Source organism: Crocodylus siamensis, chromosome 13 (genome assembly GCF_052110815.1).
Source record: "Crocodylus siamensis isolate JL-2025a chromosome 13, ASM5211081v1, whole genome shotgun sequence".
NCBI classification, from domain to species: domain Eukaryota; kingdom Metazoa; phylum Chordata; order Crocodylia; family Crocodylidae; genus Crocodylus; species Crocodylus siamensis.
The window spans coordinates 37952174-37972633 of record NC_143407.1 but is presented as its reverse complement, the minus strand read 5'-3'; the positions used below and the strand labels follow the sequence as shown (position 1 = coordinate 37972633).

At 69.4% G+C, this 20460-nt stretch overlaps 3 protein-coding genes across 9 annotated transcripts in view; 2 read left to right on the top strand and 1 right to left on the bottom strand.

The window, feature by feature from the left end:
* DPH1 (diphthamide biosynthesis 1) overlaps nt 1-10038 on the top strand; it is a 28398-nt gene extending 18360 nt beyond the window's left edge. For 3 of the 6 annotated variants that reach the window (XM_090026426.1, XM_090026429.1, XM_090026431.1), the window contains 7 exons: nt 1066-1187; nt 3116-3184; nt 4597-4849; nt 6499-6599; nt 8067-8145; nt 8799-8933; nt 9699-10038. In XM_090026426.1, coding sequence (XP_089882552.1) covers nt 1066-1187; nt 3116-3184; nt 4597-4849; nt 6499-6599; nt 8067-8145; nt 8799-8933; nt 9699-9896 — 957 coding nt within the window. In that variant the 3' untranslated portion in view covers nt 9897-10038. The remainder of the gene's footprint in view (nt 1-1065; nt 1188-3115; nt 3185-4596; nt 4850-6498; nt 6600-8066; nt 8146-8798; nt 8934-9698) is intronic. The other 3 variants (XM_090026428.1, XM_090026430.1, XM_090026427.1) reach the window with 2 other exon arrangements.
* Nucleotides 10039-10489: 451 nt separating this feature from the next.
* Nucleotides 10490-11530, top strand: OVCA2 (OVCA2 serine hydrolase domain containing). Of its 2 annotated transcripts, none has more exons than XM_090026436.1 (2): nt 10490-10711; nt 10864-11530. In XM_090026436.1, the coding sequence occupies exons 1-2, from the start codon at nt 10552-10554 to the stop codon at nt 11349-11351; spliced, it is 648 nt and encodes a 215-aa protein (XP_089882562.1). In that variant the 5' UTR covers nt 10490-10551; the 3' UTR covers nt 11352-11530. The 2 variants fall into 2 exon arrangements, with proteins under 2 accessions (XP_089882562.1, XP_089882561.1); XM_090026435.1 differs by having other exon boundaries at nt 10490-10795.
* A 12-nt stretch (nt 11531-11542) lies between these two features.
* Nucleotides 11543-18809, bottom strand: LOC149854372 (uncharacterized). Its single transcript, XM_090026433.1, has one exon. The coding sequence runs from the start codon at nt 16782-16784 to the stop codon at nt 15714-15716; it is 1071 nt and encodes a 356-aa protein (XP_089882559.1). The 5' UTR covers nt 16785-18809; the 3' UTR covers nt 11543-15713.
* Between the last annotated feature and the right edge of the window lie 1651 nt (nt 18810-20460).

Below are 20460 nucleotides of genomic sequence, written 5' to 3'. Positions count from 1 at the left end.
GGAGATGGTTCACATGCTTGGCCTGCCTCCTGGAGTGCCTGGGGCCTGCTCTGGGCCAGAGCCGGGGGCCACCAGTCACAGGGGATGCAGCTGCCTTGGCTCTGTTTGCGTCTCAGCGGCTGGGGCAGGCCTGTGGCTGTGTGCGCGCGCGCGTGCACGCATGTGCACATTCACACACATGCGCACTTGTTTTTCATGAGGAAATGCATGGGGGACTGGGTGCTCCAGGGTCACGGCTCTGTTAGGAGGGGACCACCCCTGTCCCTGTGGGCCACCTGTCCCTCTGTATTGCAGGGGCTTGGGGTGGCTGGGGGCACATGCCTGTGCGTGGCAGGGCAGTTGCGGGGCGCACCCCGCGGGCATACGAGGCATCTCCCCTCCGCCCTGGCACGTCACTGCCACGGTGCTGCTCAAGCACTTCATAACAAGTGGGATCGGTGTTTCGCGGTGGCTGCCCTCCCCCAGCTCCCGGGGGAGCTGGCGCGGTAAATGTCAGGGCAGGCAGTCGAGCACTTGGCATTTTGATGTGCTGCTGGAAGTGGCCGGGGAGGGCTCCGGCAGGCGCGGGCAGGGCTGCCTGTGGATTAGACGCTGCTTGTGAATGGCCGCCTGGCAGGACGGAAGAGATGAATGAGCCTCTTGAGCCATGTCTGTCTAAACACGGGGTTATTGAAGCGTTAAACGTTTGCTCTTGTATTTTAATTGATGCGTCGGCTGAGCCGGCTGCGGCATCGTGCTCGCGCGCGCTCCCTCACACCAGGTGTCCCGCGCCGGCTGGCAGGAGAGCTCGCGTGCAGCCGCAGCCAGGGGAGAGCCCCCAGCCCTTGCAGCCTGGCCCCGGGAGGCTGCTGTTCTCTCTCCCAGGCTTGGGCCTGACAGGCACCACATCGCAGGGCCTTGGGGCACAACACTCCTTCCCCACACACAGGAGAGCTTGTCTGCAGGCATGGGCATCAGTCTGCCTGCCCCGACCAGGGCTTCAAGCCCCTTCCCCTCCCTGCCATGCAGTCTCCCTGCATCCCCCGCTCCCCCATCTGGTCTCAGCCCAGCTGTGTCTCCCCGCAGGCTGCCTCGCAGGAGCTGCGCCCGGACTACGAGGTCTGCGTCCCGCAGTGCAAGCCGCTGTCCCCAGGTGAGATCCTGGGCTGCACGTCCCCTCGGCTGGCACAGGACACGGATGCTGTTGTGTGAGTACCCGGGGGCACATGCCCACCCACACTTGGAGAATGTGTCCCTGGTCTGCTTGGCTTCTCCCGGCCTTCCCACAACTCGGCCTCGTGCCCAGCCCCTGCCTGGAGCTCTGCTGCTAGTCAGACGGGGGTGCAGGAGCGCCACGGGCTCAGCCGTTCGCCAACCCAAGTGCAGCCCAGGCCTCTTCGTGGCCAGTGCTGGGGCAGAGGCTCCTTCCTCCCTGTTACGCTGCACCGAGTGCTGCTGTGGGGCAGGGGCTGCCGCACCCGTGCTCGGGGGGGCCATGGGCGGTGCCGACGGAGCCAGGGGGCTGGGGCACGGCTCGGAGCGGCTGGTGTTTGCCATGCAAAAGAAATAATTGAGTCGTATATCAGAACAGATAATAGATGGAAGGGTGGGCAGATAATTGGAGAAGACGGATGGCCAGGGCCCAACATCACAGAAACATTAATTTTATTTAAGGACAGCAAATTAGAGGGAGCACTTCGCTTCCTATCACCTAATTATTTTAGGTAATGGAAATGCTTAATGTACTGTGAATACAGTGCGCTGCAGAATAAATAAATAAAGCGGCCCCACCCCGGGGATCTGCCACCACCCCCGCCCGGCTCCAGGGAGGCGCCTGACCCTCCGGGCGCCCCAGTGGCAGGGCAGAGCTGGGGGGCTGCGGAAGAGGTGACTGGTTCACGAGGCCTTTGGGGAGGGGTCCCAGCTGCAGTAGGTCTGCGTGTGGCAGGTGGCCCTGGGTCAGGGTCAGTGTCCCAGAGCAGGGCTGGAGCCGCAGCATTGGTGACCCTAGGGGCGAGACGGGTGCGCCTTGCTCCAGCCCCTGGGGCCAGTCCTGTCCCCCAGGGCTCCTGGCTAAGGTTCCCCAGGTGCCTGTTGCTGCCTTGGAGCACAGCAGGGGTTGGGCTCCTGCTGCAGCCCCAGCTCCTGGAGTCCCGTGACCTCCCGGAACCGCCACCGTCCCGGCAGGTTGGTGACCGCGTGGACAGTGCTGCCAGCGCTCAGCCCCAGGCCTTCAGCATTGTCTCCTTTAACAAGGGCCAGCCCCGGGCGCGTCTTGGGAAGCTGCATGGGCCCCTCACCTGCCTGGCACAGGGCAGGGGGACGAGCCAGGGCCACAGTCAGCTTTGCTTTCCTAGCGAGGCACGTTCCTGCTGCTCGTGCAACAGGAAGCCCGGAGCTGACGTGGGCAGACCCGCAGCACACCGGCCCTGGCCCCGGGAGATCCCCAGCCTCAGGGAGTGTTGCGCTGGCAGACTTTCCTTCCGTTGGCTTCAGCCTGTTGCCTTTGCGGTTCTCGCCCTCCTGCACGTGGGGCTGGGGTATTCGTGCTGCTGTCCGCACGCGCTTGAAGCAAGCGTTCCCCGTCCTCGGCTTGCCTGTCTGTGCTCTGGAGAGACGCTGTGGCCAGGGGCCGTGGGGCCGGGCAGGCGAGTCCTGGCAGCTGCGGGTGGCCGCTGTACCTGCTCAACCCCGCGCGCACCTTCCCGAGTTGTTATTTTGTTATTTGGCCCCGGCTCCGGGGCCAACTTTTTTGCAGACAAATTAGCTTTGATCTCCCGAAATGTCATTCTCCAATTAAAGGCAAAAATCTAGTCAAGTTTTACGTCTGAATTCATTTTCCGAGCCCTCACTCCATTAGGGCAGCTGAATGAAAGGCTTTGAAATGTAATTGCTGACTTGAAATCCGATTAGAAATGGAAGCAGAAATGTCTATAACCAGCCGTCGCGATTGAGCCTCTCCAAGGGGCCACGCGCCTGCCTGGCAGAGCCGTGCCATGTGGACGATGAACGGGCCCCTCTCCCGCGCTCATCCGGCGGGCAGCAGGTGGTGTAGGTCAGAGGGGGCACCCCCCGGCGCCGGGGTCTTGCCGTGCAGGTGCTGCTCCTCGCTGAGCTCCTTCTCTCCCTGTTGCAGGTACCTGGGGGACGGGCGCTTCCACCTGGAGTCCATCATGATCGCCAACCCCGGGATCCCCGCCTACAGGTACGGGGGTGGCGGGGAGGGAAGGGGCCTCGTGGTGAGGTCCGGGGAGTTGCTGAGGCCGGCTGTGGGGGTTGCAGACCTCACGGTTGACAGCCCATCTGGAGGCCTCTCTGGATCCGGGCTGTGCCTGGCACCTGCCCCAGCCCTGCCCAGGCTACGTGGGACACGAGCTTCCCCATGCAGCCTTGGCCAGGTCGCTCCCCGAGCCTCCGCGGCTCCTGGGCTGCAGCGCACAGGGAGCCTCTGACCCCGGGCTCCCCGCCTGCCGCTCCGAGGCCGGCTCTCGAGGGCTCTCAGCGCGGAGCGAGGGCAGGCCCTGGAGAGGGGCAGAGGGGAGGCGCTGGAGGAGATGAACACCAGCCATTTACTCGGGCTGAATATAAACATTTTGACAAGTACCTGTGAAAGCTCTTTGAGGTGCAGCCATTAAACTCCCGGCTGCTGCAGGCAGAGGCCATAAAACGCGATGATGAGGCTGCTGAAAGCAGATGAAATATCAGGAGCGAGAGGCAGGGCCCGTTCGGAGAAATCTGAATTTCTTAGTAGGTCGTTTGTTACCGGCGGGAGCCGCACGTCAGGTTTATGGCGCTGGGGAAGCTGCGGAGCCCGAGTGGGATTTGATTAAAATTCTCCTCGTCAAACAAAGCAACAAATCACAGATCCCTCCGTAATGGGGGGGAGGGGAAGGGAGCGGGGGAGCCTGGGGCCAGCCGGCACCCTGGCTTGGCGGGAAGAGCACCAGCCCCACGTGCTGCACTGCCCTGCGCTGGTGCCGGCTGCCGGCGGAGCCCGGGGCACTGCTGCCCGCGTCCCGCTCCCGCAGCCCTCGCCAGCGCTGCTGCCCCACCTTCTCCCCCCGCCCCGGGGTAACAAGCCAGGCAGCTCCTCTGTGGGGAGCACTGGGGAAAGGCCCTCTCCCATCCCCAGTTAGTGCTAATGAGGCTACTGAAGGGGAGGGGGTGCAAGGTGCCCTTGACCAGGCAGGGACAAGCTGCAGTGCACAAGCTGCCTGACAGAGCGAGGCACGAGGGCACGGGAGGCGGGACGACGCGGAGCGCTTCCTGGGCTGCCCGGCGGCACCGCTGGGGCTCAGGGCCTCGTGGGCTTGGTGGGGCTGGCGTCGCCGGCTGCACACGGGGAGCCGCGAATCCGCAGACGAGCAGCTTCCGCGGCGGGACGGCCTGGCGCTGCCCAGGGAAGTAGCCGAGGTCCTCTCCGGACGGGGGGTCCCCATGCACAGCCCGCAGCCGGGCACCCTCCGAGCCAGGGCAGTCGGGGCTGGCTGCTGCCCTCCTTCAGCCCGGGCGCCAGCCGCCATGCAGAGCAAGGGAGGTGCGGTGGCCTGGGCCAAGCCCTGAGCACGTCTGGCCCTGCTGCTCAGCCCCCCTGAGCCACCGCTGTCTCCCCTGCAGGTACGACCCCTACAGCAAGGTCTTCTCCCGGGAGCACTACGCCCATGAGCGCATGCAGCGCGCCCGCCAGGAGGCCATCTGCACCGCCGCCCGTGCCCGCAGCTGGGGGCTGATCCTGGGCACGCTCGGGCGCCAGGGCTCCACCCACGTCCTGCAGGTACCAGCCCCGCCATGGCTGCCCCCTCTGCTGCGCTCTGCTTGCCCCACTCCGGGCTGGGCCCCCGGATTTGGCAGTGTCCTGTCAGTCTCTGAGGTCAGTCTGGTGTCCACCCCACTTTGGCATCAGGGCTGGAGCCCACCAGGATTAGATGTGAGGCTCGGGGCTGCTGTCCGCATTCACCTGCACCCTGTGCTGCTGCCATGCCCCCATAACTCCCCAGAGCTGGTCGCAGCATCCTCCATGAGCCCTGCCGGCTCCCCCAGCCTTAGCTGCCGCTAACAAGGACCTGCCCAGCTATCAGCCAGGCTCTGCACAGCCCTGAGCCACGATGGCAGGGCAATTAGCGCAGATGAGTGGGAGCCGGAGCCTCGTTAAACGTGCCCCTCGCTGGGGAGAGCCGGCTGGCCCCACAGACCCGTGGCAGCCGCCTGCAATTAATTCTCTATTTTTGTTATAATGAGACGAGCGTGGTCGGTCCTGTGCCGCCTGCCTCGACCCTGGCGCTGGGGCTCTGCAGCAGCATGTCTCAGCTTGGGCCAGGGACAAAGGCTGTGGCAGCCCCGGTACATGGGGGTCCTCACCCGCTGTGCCCCCCGTGGCAGGGAGCTGACAGGGGCAGCTCCACGGGGCTCTTTGATGCTGCATCTTGGAGGGGCCTGGTCCTGACTGAGCCCCCACTTCCCCGCTGCAGTGCTGGAGCCTGCCCGCGGCTCTGCCCCCCCACAGCGCACCCGGGCCAAGACGTGGGTGTGCAGGGGGGCGTTGCTTCAGCCCCGGACAACATTTGTCCAAGTCCCAGAACCGCCCCCAGCTTGGCAGCGCCTGGCACCATGCACAGCCTGCTCCTAGGGGAGGAGAAAACCGGGGAGGAGGCTTGGCATAGCCTGGTGGGGAGGTTAGCGGCGGAGCGGGGCACAGCAAGTCCGTGGCAGGCTGTGGGGTCACAGCACGATGGTGCCTGTGCTGGCCTGGGGGGCGGGGAGGATGGTCAGAGGATGCTTACCGTGCAGGTGGCATGGGCAGAGCTGTGGGCGGGGGCCACGGGCCAGGCCCGCAGGGCGCTGGGTGGTGGGACCGTTCCCGTTCGGCCTGCCCTGCTGCGCCCACGCAGCAACGTGCCGGCTTGGCTGCGCTCTGCGTCCTGCCTCCGGGGTGCGGCCCCAGCGGGATGGGGCTGCGGGGTCGGGACCGGGCATCGCAGGGCCCCGGCCGCAGCTCCGAGGGTGGAGGAGTGGGATCTCCCTGGGCAGACGCTGCCCCTGACCATCCCTCCGGCCGCCTGTGCCTCTGAGAAGGCTGCTGCTAACGAGAACAGATTGTTGTCATTGAGCAGTAATTACTTCATTAGGCGCAGCGGGTGGGGGGGGACGGAGCTGCATGGCGAGGGGGGGTGCACTGAGCGCGGCTGCAATGCCAGCTTTGCCCACTGCGGTGGGGGATGGGACTGGCCTGTGTTTTGGGGGGCCCTGAAACAGCCTAGAGACCAGGTTGCCGTGACCTCCCCCCCTGAAGCAGGGGGCACTTGACGGCCTTGGCAGGGGCCAGTGCCCGCTGACCTATGGAGATGGGCACAGGGAGGGAGTGGGGCCGGCCTGGTGCCGGCCCGGGTGGGTCTAGCGTGGCACAGCCCTGCTGTGGGGGCTCTCGCTGTTGCCTCCATTGCACACGGTCCCAAGGCAGCTCATCTGTGCCCCCACCCCACCCTTCAGCTCCCCTGACTGTGCCTGTGCCCTGCTCTGCAGCACTTGGAGTCGCGTCTCCAGGCCCTGGGGCTGCCCTTCGTCAGGGTGCTGCTGTCTGAGATCTTCCCCAGCAAGCTGCAGCTCTTCCCCGATGTGGACGCGTGAGTACGGCTGCCCCGGGCTGCTGCCCTGCCCTCCCTGCGCCCAGCTTGGCGCCACGGCCCAGCCCCAGTCCCTGTGGCGCTCTGGCTCTGGGGGCTGGAGCCTCTGCCCCATCCTGGGAAGGGGCTACTGCCCCACGGGGCAGGCGGCTGTGCCCTCCCTCATGCAAGGGGGCATCCCTGCCCGGTCCCGGGCACTGGCAGGCAGGTCCCTCACGCCCTGCCGTGGCCGAGGGCAGCTCTGCAGCGCCCGGAGCCTGGAGCCAGGCACTCTGCTGCCTCTGCCAGAGGCCTCCTGCCTCCTCCCTTGCTGTGGGGCCTTCAGGGATTCGGGAAGGGGCTTAATTTAGCTCTGCCACGCGGCCTTGCTGTCAGGGAAGGTTTCTGCGCTCTTCCCCTCCCCCTGCTGCATGTCCTGGATGCTGCCGCCGGGCCCAGCAGCCTGCAGGGAGGGGAGCAGGGGGACAGGGCCCTTGGCCGTGCCCCGTGCCCCATGCAGGCATTGGCTCGGTTGCTCTGGGTGTCTCCAGGGCCCAGGGGAGCATCCAGCTAGCCTGGGGTTGCTGGCGTCTCCTGGGCACATGGGGCATGGCCCCCAAGGGTGCCCGAGCACAGCACGGTACAGGAGCCTGGGCCTGGCACAGCGCCCTGCAGCACCGGCCCCCGGGGCCACCCCTGGTCCTTCAGAGATCCTGAGCAAAACCCATCAGCCCGGGGGGGCCTCTGAGGATCCCGGCTGCAGACATCCCTGCCCCAGGGGGTCCCGGCTGGGTGATGCTCGGAGCAGAGTAAAGGCCCCCCAGGCCTGTGCTGCCCCTTGCGCCCCTCCCTGCTGCTGGAGGTGGGCAGCACGGGGCTGCGCCGAGCTGTCCTTGGGAGGTCGGCTCCTCCCAGCCCCGCGTGCGTGTCCCTGGCCTCTGAAATATTCATGCTGGCCCGGCGCTGGGCCGCTCGCGCTCGGCTGGGCTCGGCTAAGCATGATGGAGAGAGGAGCAGATTTCCTGTGATGGGGCCACGGGAACCAGTGCGGCAGCTGCCGGCAGCCTCTTCCGCACGTTTCCTCCACTTAGCCGCTGGCCCCGGGCTGGGGCAGGCAGGGCCTTGCCTCATGCTGGGCTTGGGTGCCAGGGCTGGTGCAGGTGCCTGCTTTGCCCCGTGGTCTGGGTGGTTTCCAGGCTCCTTACATCTACCTGCACCCCCAACCCTGCTCTCCCCAGCCAGCCACGAGGCCAGCACCGACACGGAGCTGGACAGGAAGGAGTCTCCAGCGTCCCTGGGCCCCTCCCTGCCCTGTTGGGTGGCCCTCGGGGTACTTGGGACCCTTGCCTAGGGCATTGGGGCAGCGCCTGCAGGGATCCCAACCACCCCCGGCGTTGGGCGGCTCACGGCACAGCTCCACTGCAGCTGCTGCCAGGGGGAGGCGGGCCCTGTGCTGGGGTCGCCCACCGCCCTGTGCCTCCCTTGCAGGTGGGTGCAGGTGGCCTGTCCCCGGCTCTCCATCGACTGGGGAGAGGCCTTCAGCAAGCCGCTGCTGACGCCCTACGAGGTAAGTCGTCCGTCCTGCCCTTGGCCCTGGTTGCTTGGCCAAGCACGGGGGCCCCCCCGGGCAAGTGAGGCGCAGACGCTGTCCTGGCTCTGGAAGGGGTTCAGCTGAACGAGCTCAGCCCGCCCGAGGAGGCGACCCGTGTATGGGAAGGGGCAGTGGGAGTGCTGGCTGCCAGCTGGCCTGGAGCAGGGCATGGCTGTGCCACCGGGCTCGGGGGGGCTGCATCGCGGCACGCCTGGCAGTGCCTGTCAGCTCGGCCACCTGCGGGGTTGCCCAGCCAGCCCTGGGGGACAGCAGGGTCAGCATCGGGGGCGCTTGCAGGAGCTGCCGCTGGCACGTGCTTCCCTGCACCCCGGTGCCCTGAAGTGACGTCCCTAAGGCCCCTGGTAACAACCAGCTGTAAAGTTACTGCACGTTTGCCATCTCCGACCCGAGCGGGGCAGACCGTGTCGTGGTGTCATCGTTACATTGCACGTGCAGCTGGTGTGAGTTACCTGCGGAGTTAGCAGTTGAACATGTCGTATGTGTAACGTGTAGAGGGGCCCCGAACGCGCGCGCGGGGTGGGTGTCCTTCCTGCCCGGAGGCTGCGGGGCCTCCTGCTCGCAGGGCTGCCCCCGCACCGCCCCACAGCCCGCGTTTCGTTGCACCCCAGGCTGCCGTGGCTCTGAAGGAGATCGAGTGGCAGCAGACCTACCCCATGGATTTCTATGCCAACCAGTCCCTGGGCGCCTGGACTCCCAATCACGCCAGTCACCAGCCACAGCGGGGTCCCCGCCAGCCAGCGCAGGTGAGGAGTGTAGACCCCTGGCTCCCTGGAGGTGGGGGGAGTTTGGAGAGCTGTGGGGAGGGGCTGTGCTGTCTGCAAGCGGCTCGCCCGACCCTCGGGGGCACGAGCCTCCCTGCCAGGGCAGGGCCGTGTCCGTGAGCTCCCTGGGGCTGGAGGAACCTGCGGCAGAGCCAGGACCCAGGGGCCGTGGCCTCGATGTGCATTTGGTTTCTGCTTCTCCGTGCGCCGTGTGTCGCTGCTGAGAGGAGGCCGCGCAGCCGAGCCGCGCTGCCACGTGCTGCCGGCGCCATCCAGTGGCTCTCGCCAGCGCGTGCGAGTGATGCAGAGCGGGGTGCCTGGCCCTGCTGCCAGCCCAGAGCCTGCAGCCAGCCAGGGTGTCCCGTGGGGGGAGCGCGCTGCCCTCCACTTGCCTGCAGGACAGGGCATCCGAGGCAGGAGCAGGCGTCACGAGGATGCTCTGGGCAGCAGCAGTTGGAGGGCAGGACTGGCTGTGAGAAGCAGCGATCTCTGATCCCTGTCGCTGCGTCCACCGAGACCCTGGGCCAAGAGCAGGCGCCTCCTTGCGTTCGTGTGGCTGCCCGTGGCGGGTTCACTGGAGGGCAGCGCACAAGCATTTATCGGGGTTATCTCCTGGGGGGTGAAGGGGAGGCCGGGCACCGATCAGTCCAGCCTGACACCCCCTGCTAGGGGCAGGGGCCGCGGCTGGGAGCAGGGGTGAGGGGAGGGAGAGCAGTGCTTTCTGATCGCGCCCTTTTCTGGCTGCAGAAGCAGGTGGCTGGGCCGCCCGGCGTGAAGGAGCCGTGCCGTGACTGCCGCTGCCAGGACACGTCGCCGTCGCCAGCGCCAGCGCCGCGTCCCGAGGCCCCCGGCACAGCCAGCAGGCCCTCACCCGCGGAGCAGCAGCCCGGAACCAAGTGCCCAGGGACAAACTCCCCTGCCCGGGGCGCCAGGCCGGTGGAGTGACTGACGCCCTCGGTGTGTCCCCAGGGGAGCAGGCGCGGGCGGGGCCCGCTGGCGCCTGGCCCTTTCCCGGGCTGGTCCTGCCTCTGCCCCCGGGCAGTTGTGCCATGGCCGGAGGAAGAGCTGCACCCGCGCCGCGGGGCGCTGGCCTCTGCCCCCCGTGCACCGCAGGGTGGTGGAGACGCACAGCGAGTGGCTGGAAACCCAGGCTGGGTGGAGGCCTGGCCGGGCGCACGGCTCTGCCCCGCTGTCTGCTGCACCCCGGAAATAAACCCTCCTCCCGCTGCCCGCTCCGCTTGCCTCCACTGCGCCGACGGCCCCCTCCCTGCAGCTGGGCCCAAGCGGCAGGGGTCTCCCCGCGGGACCAAAGCTGGGCTGCGCCTGCCCCTGCACCCACGTGTGCGCCCCCAGCCACGTGGGCACCCGCGCCCTTGCACCCCCACGTGCTGCTCCTGCCCCGTGCGGCGTCCCCTGCCGGCCGCCCAGCGCCGCTGCTCCTTGCCGGGCCGCCCCGCGCCCCCATTGGCTCCGCGACTGCCCTGACAGGCAGGCGGGCCCCGAGTGTCGACCAATCAGGTTCCATCTTAGTGCGCCGGCGCGCTCGGCTTTCGGGGGACGGCGGCTTCCGGACAGGGCGGCTGGACTTCCGGTGGCGGGCATGTCTGGGGGGTCGCCGCCGCCGCTACGGATCCTGTGTCTCCATGGTTACCGCCAGGACGCGCACAGCTTCCACGTGCGCACCGGGGCCCTGCGCAAGGCGCTGCGCGGCCAGGCCGAGCTCGTGTCCATCAGCGCGCCCCACGCCTTGCGAGTGCCCGGTGATGGCCCCGGGGGGGCTCCTTGTTTTGGGGACCCAGGGGGCCCCGCGTCTCGAGGAGGCGACGTGGCCGAGGGGCTTGGGGGTACGTGTTTGGGGCCCCACGGGCGGGGGGATGCGGGGCGCCCGCCCTGACGCGGCCCTCGCCCGCAGGCCCCCCGGACGCGGCGCCGCGCGCCTGGTGGTTCTCGGACCCGGCGGGCAGCACCTTCGACGCCGCGGAGGCCGCGACCAGCTGCGCGGGGCTGGAGGAGTCGCTGGCGGCCGTGGCGGCGGCCGTGGCGGAGCGCGGCCCCTTCGACGGCGTGCTGGGCTTCAGCCAGGGCGCGGCGCTGGCCGCCATGCTGTGCGCGCTGGGGCAGCGCGGGGACGGCCGCTTCCCGCTGCGCTTCGCCGTGCTGGTGGCCGGCTTCCCGAGCCGCGCGCCCGCCCACGCCCGCTTCTACGCGGAGCCGCTGGCGCTGCCCAGCCTGCACGTGGCGGGGCGCGCGGACGCCGTGATCCCGCCCGCCCGGAGCGCCGAGCTGGCCGCCTGCTTCGTGGAGCCCGTCGTGCTCACGCACCCGGGCGGGCACTTCGTCCCCGCCGCCGCGCCGCAGCGCCAGGTCTACCGCCAGTTCCTGGGCCGCTTCCTGGCGTGACCGTGGCTGGAGGAGGCGGGGCGCTCCGCGGGCCGTGCGGCAAGGTCGTGGCCTGCGCCAGCCCGGCCTGGCCGCCGCCGCGGCGCGGGGGTCCCGCCCGGGCGGGTAGGCCTGAGCTCCGCTCGGTGGGGACGGGAAGAGCTGGTCTGCGGGGTGCGCAATAAATGCACGTGCAGCGAGCTGGGGTCCGTGCCTTCTCGGGGCCCCCGCCCTCCCCCGCTGCCTCGGCCGGGTCCCTGAGGGATTGTGCGGAGCACGCTCGGTCCGCCCTGCCTTTCACGCTTACGCGGCCGTGTGCTGCCACCTCGCTGCAGGGGACCACAGCCCTGGACCGCGGGACCTCTGCCCGGCCCCGGGTGGGAGCCGCAGCTCCAGCTGCCGTCTCGGGGCAGAGCTGTGCTGGGGAGGCGCAGGGGTGTCCACCTGCAGAGGCCCCGCCGGGCGAGGCAAGGGCAGCACTTTCTCCCGGCCTCCAGAGCTGAGCTCCGGTGGCTGCAGCGAGGTTTCTGGCACTGTCCCCACAGTGGTGCGTGCCCTGACACGGCGTTCACAAGCTCCAGGAAAGGAGGCAGGATCTGCCCAGACCCTCCTGTGCAAGCGCTGGTTTGACCCCCCACCCCCAAAAAACAGCCTGCCCCAAGGCCCAGGTGGGGCTGGGGGTGAGGGCTGTGTCCGTCTGAGCACCTTCCCTCGGGCTGCTTGGAGCTTTCTCCGCAGCCGGCAGTTCCCCCCGAGGCCGGGAGACAGCTGCCTGTGCTGGGGACTCGGGTCCTTGCCACGGCTGGGGAGGGCCAGCTGGGAACTAGGGCTGCGTGGTGCCCAGCCCCTCTCCCCCTGAGTAATGCTGACCTGAATCCGGGGCGGTCCCAGGCCTTGGCCCCGGCGTGGAGGGCACTTGCAGGTGAAGGACAGCTGCTCCAGCCCCGCTCAGCTGAGCAGAGCCAGGCCAGGGAGGGTTGTGAGAAAAGGCCCCGGCCTCAGCTCCAGACCACACGTCTGGAGCAGCTGGGACGACCGCAGCAAGAGGTGCCCAGCGAGCAGAGCAGGCTGACGGCCTTGAGCCCGGTGAGTTGGGGCTGTGGTCAACGCCTGTGGCTGCGGGACCTGCCCGCGTTGGGCTGAAGGCAGGTCTGTGCCGGGGTGTGCGGGGCACCTTCTGCGCGTGCGAGCCCGCTGCGCTGCCAGCTCGCCCCCTCCCGGGTAGGGGGGGCAGCGGTGGGTCGCTGCCAGGCCCCAGCGGGGAGGGCCGAGGTGGGGAAACCCGGCTGCAGCTTCGTCCTGGCTCAGCCTCTGCTCCCTGGGCCACTGGCGCTGGCATCTGCACACAAGTAGGAGGAAGCAACGGCTCGGCGCACTCAGGGCCCTGGCAGCCTGTGCTCGAGGGCAGGTTTAGCCTGGGATGCCGCAGGACAGAGGCGCAGAGGCCCTGCCTCATGTTGCACGTCCCATCTGTGCTGTTTTTAATTAAGACAGGGCTGAAGCACGAGGACACTTTGTCTGCCACTAAACTTTTCAAAGCCGTGATTCTCCTCATGCTGAGGATGCGCTTGTCTGCAGACTCCCAAGGCCTCAGGAAGTAGATGAACTCCCGGGGCGGGGGGCTGTAGCCCTCTATGTGTGCCGTGGAGGATTCACTGCAGCATCACAAACCCGTCCTGTCCATGCTGTGCTCTCCGAGCAAATGCAGGGGCTTCGTCTTCTTCCCCCACCCCTGGCCTTCTGCAGGAGGTGCCCGTGTCCCCATGCAGCCCTGCGCTGCGGCCCTGGCAGAGCAGAGCAGATGCAGTAGAAAGCACCAGGTCGGTTCTGCCTTGAGCCCTGGCACGACCCGAGTCTGGGTTTCGTTGGCACCTGTCCCCGCTCAGAAATGTTTCCGGCCAGGTTTGCTAAGTGGCTAAAGCCCGCTGGAGATCTTGAGGGCCTCTAGGTGCTGCGTCCATGGGGATTAGGAGCCTGTACAGACTCTCCAGCAGCACCAGCTGCTTTCCAAGCCTGGCCCTTGCCCTGTGCCAGGGACTTGGCGGAAAGCTGGGGTTGTGCCCTGTGGACTGGAGGAAGGAAGAGCCTGGTCCGACAGCCACAGCAGGGCTCAGGTAGGAAGCCCAGGGCCCTGGTGCCCCGCTCCCCCGTGCCAGGTGCAGCACCCCGGCGCCAGGCCTGCTCCCTGCAGAGCTGGGGGGGTCTCGCTGGCGCTGAGGAGCTGCTTCCACTCATGCCTCGTGTCTGCTGCTGGGCTCCAGCCCCGTGTGGGGGCTTGCACAGCAGCAAGGCCGAGGCCCTGGGGAGCTGCCCCACCCTGGGGGGCGAGGCCTGTGCTGCGGGGGCTCCCCTGGATGCCAGCTGCCTGTCTCTCCCGACTCGGTGGTAAAGCCAAGGATGGAGTGGGCCGTGGCAGCTGCTCCCACCCGTGTACCTAGCCACGGCCTCTCCACGCCAGCGCTGAGGCCTGTGGGTGCAGGCTGCCCGTGGCCCTGGATCCAGGTCAGCACCACTCCCACGGGGGAGAGGGGCTGGGCGACACCGCAGCGACCGGGGCAGAAGGGGCAGTGCCCGTCGCCACCGCGGTGAGCTTCCGCCGCAGCTCGCGGGCAAGAGCAGGCAGTGGTGACGGGCCTCCCCCGGGGCCGCCGGCGGGGAGAAGCGGTGCCGTCCTGCGCCTGCACAGCCCTGCTGAGCCCAGCCTGCTCAAAGGCCTCTGGCTGTCTCTCTCCGCGGGGCAGCCCTCAGCGCGCCAGCGCCTGTGATTTCCCCAGCCCGCCCCTGCTCCCCGGGCAGCCCTGTGCCTGCGTCTGGTGCCCGCCGTCCAGCTGCACGGCTCCAGCCCGTCCCTGCGGGGCCGTGCCCGGCCTAGCGCTGCCCCGCCGCCCCCGCCGCAGGTGTCGGGGCTGAGCAGAGCCCGGCCTGCCAGGGCTGTTCTGGGAGCTGGGCCCGGGGCCGCGCTCGCCGCCGTTGGGTTTCTCGCTCACCTCCCTCCCCTCGTCAGGCCCCGGCACGGGCTCCGGGACAGCGTCCTGTGGTGCGGGGGGTGGGACACGGGGGCGAGCCTGCCGCCGCGGCCAGGGCCGGCTGCGCACCTGCCCGCAGGCGGACGCGCGGGGCCGGGCCGCGCAGGGGTGCCCCGTGCCGTCCGAGCGGGGCAGGGCCCGGAGACGCGGGCCGGCGCCTGCCCTCCCCCGCCTGCCCGCAGAATCTTCCAGCCGTGTCTGAGTCACTCCTGCCGCAGCTCCTTCCTCCTTGTTGTGGAGGGAAGCTTTCCATGGAAACCCACACTGGGCCAGGCCGCTGACGGGGACGAGCACAGGCTGAATCTCAAGGCCGCCCCGCCAGGGCCGTCAGGCGGTAACAGCCTCGGGCAGCCAGCGGCAGCTCCGGCGGGAGGACGGGACGCCCGCCTGCGCTGCCAGGGAGCGGAGACCCCCCCGCGCCCCTGCTCCGTCCGGTCTCCCTATTGCCCAGACAGCTCAGCTCCCGCCACCACGCTCCCCGCACGTGCCCAGCGGCGTGAGCGTGCGTGTGCGCTCGGGGTCCGGGTGGCTCGGGCTGCTTCCTGAAGGGGCTCGAGCGGCACGGGGCGAAAAGAGGCAGGCGGAAAGCCCCAAGCCAAGCCAGACCTTCTGGCTGCCCTGGGGCCTGCACACTGCACTCGTGGCTGCACGCGGGGGGGTCTGCAGACGCTTGCTTCGGTTCACGAGGGAGGGCCGAGGTTGCCCCAAGCCGCAGGCCACGTGCCCTGCCCTGTCCCCTTGCAGCCCCTAGAGCTGGACGGGTCGCAGAGGTGGTGGATGAGGAGAGGGTGCAGGTCAGCGCAGACAAGGGCAGGGTGCTGCGTCTAGGGAGAAGGAACCAGCAACACCTACGGGCTGGGGAACAGCACGTGGCTGAGGGCTCTCGGGGTCCTCGCTGACTCCAGGGTGGACATGAGCCGCCAGTGCGAGGAAGCGGTCAGTAGGATGCATCTCGAGCAGGGCCAGGGAGGTGATCCTCCCCCTCCATGCGGCACCGGTCAGGCCGCAGCGGGAGTATTGGGTCCAGTTCTGGGCGCCGCGCTTCAGCAGGGATGTGGACAGCATGGAGAGGGGCCAGAGGAGGCCACTCGCATGGTCAGGGGGCAGCAGGCCCTGCGGACATAGACTAAAGGGTCTGAATCAATTCAGCCTCCACAAGAGTAGACTGAGGGGACCTGGTGGCCATCTACAAACTCGGCAGGGGGGACCAGCGGAAAATAGGTGAGGCTCTGCTCCCCCGGGCACCACTCGGGACAGCAAGGAATAACGGCCACAGATTGATCGAGAGCAGGTGCAGGCTCGCTATCAGGAGGCATTGCTTCACAGTGAGGGCTCCCCAGGGAGGTGGTGCTCTCCCCTACCTGGGGGCCTTCAGGAGGAGGTTGGAGAGAGAGCTGGCTGGGGTATCGTGATCCCAGCACTCGGTCCTGCCCAGGGCAGGGGGTCGGGCTTGATGAACTATGAAACTACGAGCAAACCCCTGGTGTCCTGCCATCGGTTTGCATTGCCCTGAGCTCCGGGGCGGCGGGAAGCGAGCCCTGCTGCGAGGGGAGGGGAGGGAGGCGGAGGGCGACGGGAAGGCGGTGGTGACTCCGCACGGTGCTTGCGGCCAAACTGCTGCCCAGGGAGGGCCCAGGGAGGGAGCCCTGTCACTGGGTATCGAGGGCAAGTGCAAAGCTGAGCTCAGCCTGGCCGGGCCAAGACGAGAGGCCCGGGCCCGCGTGCCGCGCAGCGTGGGCTCTCGTGAGCCGTGGGGCGATTTCCCAGCTGCTCGGAGACCTGCAGGGCGGCTCTGAGCTCGCCGAAGCCAGGCGCTTCGTACGCGTGCCGCTGGAGGCCAAAGGGGCTCCGTGCTGCGGCCTGCAGCTCCTGATCTTCCTGCGCCTGGAAGTGAAGCAGATGGGGGGAAGGCAGGGCGGCAGGGAAGCACTTTCCTTCGGCTTTGAGCTACCGAGTGCGCCTGAGCCCCGACAGCCGCCGAGGGCGAGAGGGGCCCCAGCCGCAGCTCGGCTTCGCCTTGCCCGCCGTGCGGTAGGAGCCGACCAGGCGAGCGCCCTTGGGTTTCAAGCTGCTGCCAGGCCGCCTCCCCGAGGACGCCACGCCGCAGGCCAGGCACCCGCCGGCCGGCCCGGAGCCGCAGGCCAGGCCGAGCCGTGGGGCCGGGCGCCGGCGCGGGCCACGAGCCTGCAGCGCCCGGCTTGGGCCCGGGGGTGCAGGACACCCCCGACGTGCGGCCGCGGGGCAGGCAGGCCGCCCGGGGGGACAGTGCCAGCGCCGGGGAAGCAGCCGGCGGGGCCGGGGCGGGGCGGGGCGGGGCGGGGCGGGGGCGGCGCCGACTCGGCCGCTCAGGAGTCTCCCGGCCCCGCCGCCGCCGCCGCCGCCGCGCCCGCTTGTGCAACCTGTTGACAGCGCGGCCCGGCGCCCGCATCGCGCGCCCCGCCGCCGCCGCGCCCACGCGGGACCCGCACTGGCACCAGGCAAGGCCGGGCCGCGGCGCGGGGGGGACGGGGGGTCTGAGCCGCGGCCGCCCCGGCCGGGCCGTGTCGGGGCTGCACCTCCAGCCCGCCGCGCTCCCGCGGACCCCCGAGGGCTCCCCCGCGCAGGGCCGGGAGCACGCAGCTGCCCTGGCCTCCCCACTCGGGCCCCGGGGCCCCGGGCGCCGCGGCCAAGGCGCCAGGTCAGGGCCGGGTCGGCGCGGGGCAGCGGCGGCACGGGGGCTGAAGGGCTGGGGCTGCGCCCTGCTGCTCCTGCGAGACCCCCCGGGCCGCTGGGGCACGCCGCAAGGCTGCTGACATTGCAAGCGAGGGTGCTGCTGTGGCAGCCGCTGCAGTGATGTGGGCTGGGGCCACCCCGCTGTGCGTGGCCCCTCCGCGGGGGCCGGGAGGCCTGAGCCCCGCTCGGGGGCTCTGCCAGCTCCCCTGGGGCCAGCCCCCCACCCGCACCCTCTGGGCAGCACGCCACCCTGCCCTGTCCACGTGGGGAAGGTGCGCGGCCATCGTGGGCGCAAGCCCTGCAGCTCCAGCACTGCTCTGGCCTGGCCCGGGGCTGCACTGGCCTCAGCTCAGCAGCGGTGACGGAGCAGGGCAGGCATGTCCTGTTCTGGGGACGGCGTGTTCCCTGGGAGGCGAGCGCGGCCGGGGCTGCCAAAGCAGAACGTCTGCACATTCCAGTGGCGCAGGGAATTGCTTCCAGATGCAGCAGGAGGAAACTGAAGCCATGGCACGAGCCCCTGCAGGCATGCAGGGCGGGGGCATCTGGGCACAGGGCCCTGCCTCTGGGCATCCTCATTCCCTGCTGCTATTCCTGGCCCTGCTCCTTCCTGGGACAGCTCTTGCTGTGGCCCTGGAGATGCCAGCTGCAGAGGAAGCACTCAAGCCCCGCTGGACCTGAGACTGCCCGGCTTGCTGGCTGGGCCCAAGGCCCCCTTGCGAGCAAGGCACTTGGTGCCTGGTCTGCAGGGGCCTGGCCCTTTTCCCGTCACAAACCTGCAGCAGCCAGGTGCCAGGGGTGTCCAGTGGTCTGAGCAGCCCTTCAGCAGCCACTTACCACTCACCTGCCTTCCCTCCCCTAGGACTCCCTTAGGAACACAGAAAAGCCAGGCTGGACTAACCCTTGGGAAATCTACCGGATCAGCCCCACACCCTAGCCGAGGGGCAGGCCAAACATGTCCTGTGGGTTGGATCTGGCCTGCCAGGCCATTCTACCTGGCCTGCGGGGCCCCTGAAATTTTTAAAAAATTCATATATATCTTCTTCTGGCTGCCTGTCAAAGATGACAGGATTCAGGGGAAATAGGACCCAGGGGAAGCCAGCAGGATTCAGCAGCAAGGCCCTGTCCCTGCCCCCGCCCCCCACAGAAGTCTCTTCCTGCCACAGCTTTCCTTGCCTCCCTGTACACCACTGCATCATTGGACCACGGGACCATGCAGGTACCCCAGGGCCAGGAGGGGAGGTGCGTGTGTCCTTGACCAGGCAATGAGGGCACGGGAGAGAGAGAGTGTTTGTAGGGACAGGCACACAGTGTGTGTGTGTGTGTGTGTTTGTGGGTGAGTCCCACTTGCACACCCCACCATACACAGGCACCCACACCTCCTTGCACTGCCATACACACAGACGCCCACACCCACACCCCCTCACACAGCCCAGCCAGCCTCCACAACACAGCCTGCAGGACCCCCAGAGCTGCTGCGCCACCTGGGCAGAGGTTGAGAGGCCTAGAGCTGAGCCAGGGCTGTCACTGTACAGGGTTGAGCAAGGGGGGCCTGGGCCCAGCCAGCAAGCCGGGCGGGGCATGCCATGTGCCCTGGTAGCTCGGGTGAGCGGGTGCGCGGCCCAGGGCACTCCCAGGGCAGCTGGCCACTGCCTGGTGCTGCAAGGGACTGAGCCTCTGCTTCCCGCGGCCCTTGCCCAGGCGGGCACGGCCTCCAGCCCGGGTGCGGTGCCGCCGCGAGGCCCGAGTGCCCGGCGCTGTGCGCTCGGCGGGCCAGGCTCGGCCAGCACAACCGAGGCGGCCTCGGGGGAGGCTCTTGGCCCCCGCCCGCGCTCCGCGGCCCGGCCGCTGGCGCGGGGGGCGGGGCAGCCCGGCCCGGCTCCGCCCAGCGCTTCCCGCCGCCAATCCGTGCTCCCGCGCGCGGCGCGGCCGTGATGGGCGGCAGGACCCCACCACCACCCCGGCGGGGGCAGGTGCGGCCGGGCCCGAGGAGCCGCCCCCCCGGGGCCTGCAGCTCGTCCCGGCGCGGGGCCGGGTGCCCCCGGGGTGCGGGCGGGGGGGGCTGCCGCGGCTCAGCCCGGAGTCCCGCCCGCGGCAAGCACCCCCGGAGCCGGCGGCTCTGCGGGCCCCCGCCTCCCGGCAGGGAGGTCCCGGCCCCCGGCGGCAGTGCCGGGCTCTCGGGGCAGGCGGGGGGGCTCCTCGGGGCGGGGCGTGCCCAGGAGAGCAGGCCCCTGCCTCGGCCGGGGTGGCGGGGGTGCAGGGGGCTGCCCCCAGGCCGCGCCTGGGGGTCGTGATCCAGCCCCGGGGGGGGGGGGGCACCGGCCGGAGCAAGGCTCTGCCCCAGCGCAGGGCGGAGGTCCCACAGCGGCCCCCGCCTGCCCCTCGTGCCCTCCTGCGCCTTCACCTGCCATGAGCTCACGGGGCAGTGAGTGGCCTCCCGGGCGCAGCGTGGGGACCCCCGGCCAGCAGAGGTGCCCCCGGGGCAGCACCGGGGGGCTGCTCTGAGCGTGGCCTGGTGCCTGCCTGGCTCGTGGCCCTTCGCCCATGGGCACCTCGGTCCGAGCAGGGCCTGGGGGGTGCTCGGGCAGGCGGCTGCCCAGGGCCCATGCGGCCGGGCCACTGCTGCCCGCAAGCCGAGGTCTCCCCCACAGCGGGGCCGGGCACGGGGCCGCGAAGCAGGGGCAGGGGCCGCGCTCGCTTGTGGCCGGAGCCCCCCAGCCCCCTTCTCTGTCCCCCTTGGCTGGGCTCGTGGGGGAGCTCGGACCCCGCGGCAGCCCCTGCCGAGCAGCCGGGCCAGACCGGTCCCCATGGGCCGGGGGACGTGGTGCATGGCCTCGCCTTGTCCCCGCCGCTCCCGTGGCCGCAAACAAAGTCCCATGTCTCCGGACTGGAGCGCAAACGAGCAAGTCCTCCCGGGCACGGCCGACACGCCGGCCCTTGGCCCGCAGCGGCTGGGCAAAGCCAGAGCGAAAGCCGGGCCCAGAGGCTGCTGGCCCTGCGCAGCGCCAAACCCACGGGCCCTGCCTGACCGCACAGGGCCTAGGCCATGAGCCAGGCCGGGCCACCGCCGTCCCAGGGCTCCCCTTGTTCTGGGGCCAGCACGTGCACAGGGGCAGAGTCAAGGGGCCCAGAAGTGAGGGAGAAACCCAGTTAGGGCCTGTGGAGCTTGGTGCTGGGCCCCTGGGTATAGGTGCTGAGGGCCTGGGTTCAAGTCCTGGACTCTCTCTGTTTCACAGGGAAGTGCCCTCCTCTTTCTGCAGCGGGGCCTGGCCGCTGCGCCTCAAGGGGCCCACGGCCAGAGCAGCTATCAGCCTTCCTTGATGCTCCAGTGGTAAGGGTGCTGCCCTAGGTGGCAAAGGTGGTGGGTTCAATTCCTGCCTTGGTTGGAGCCCTCA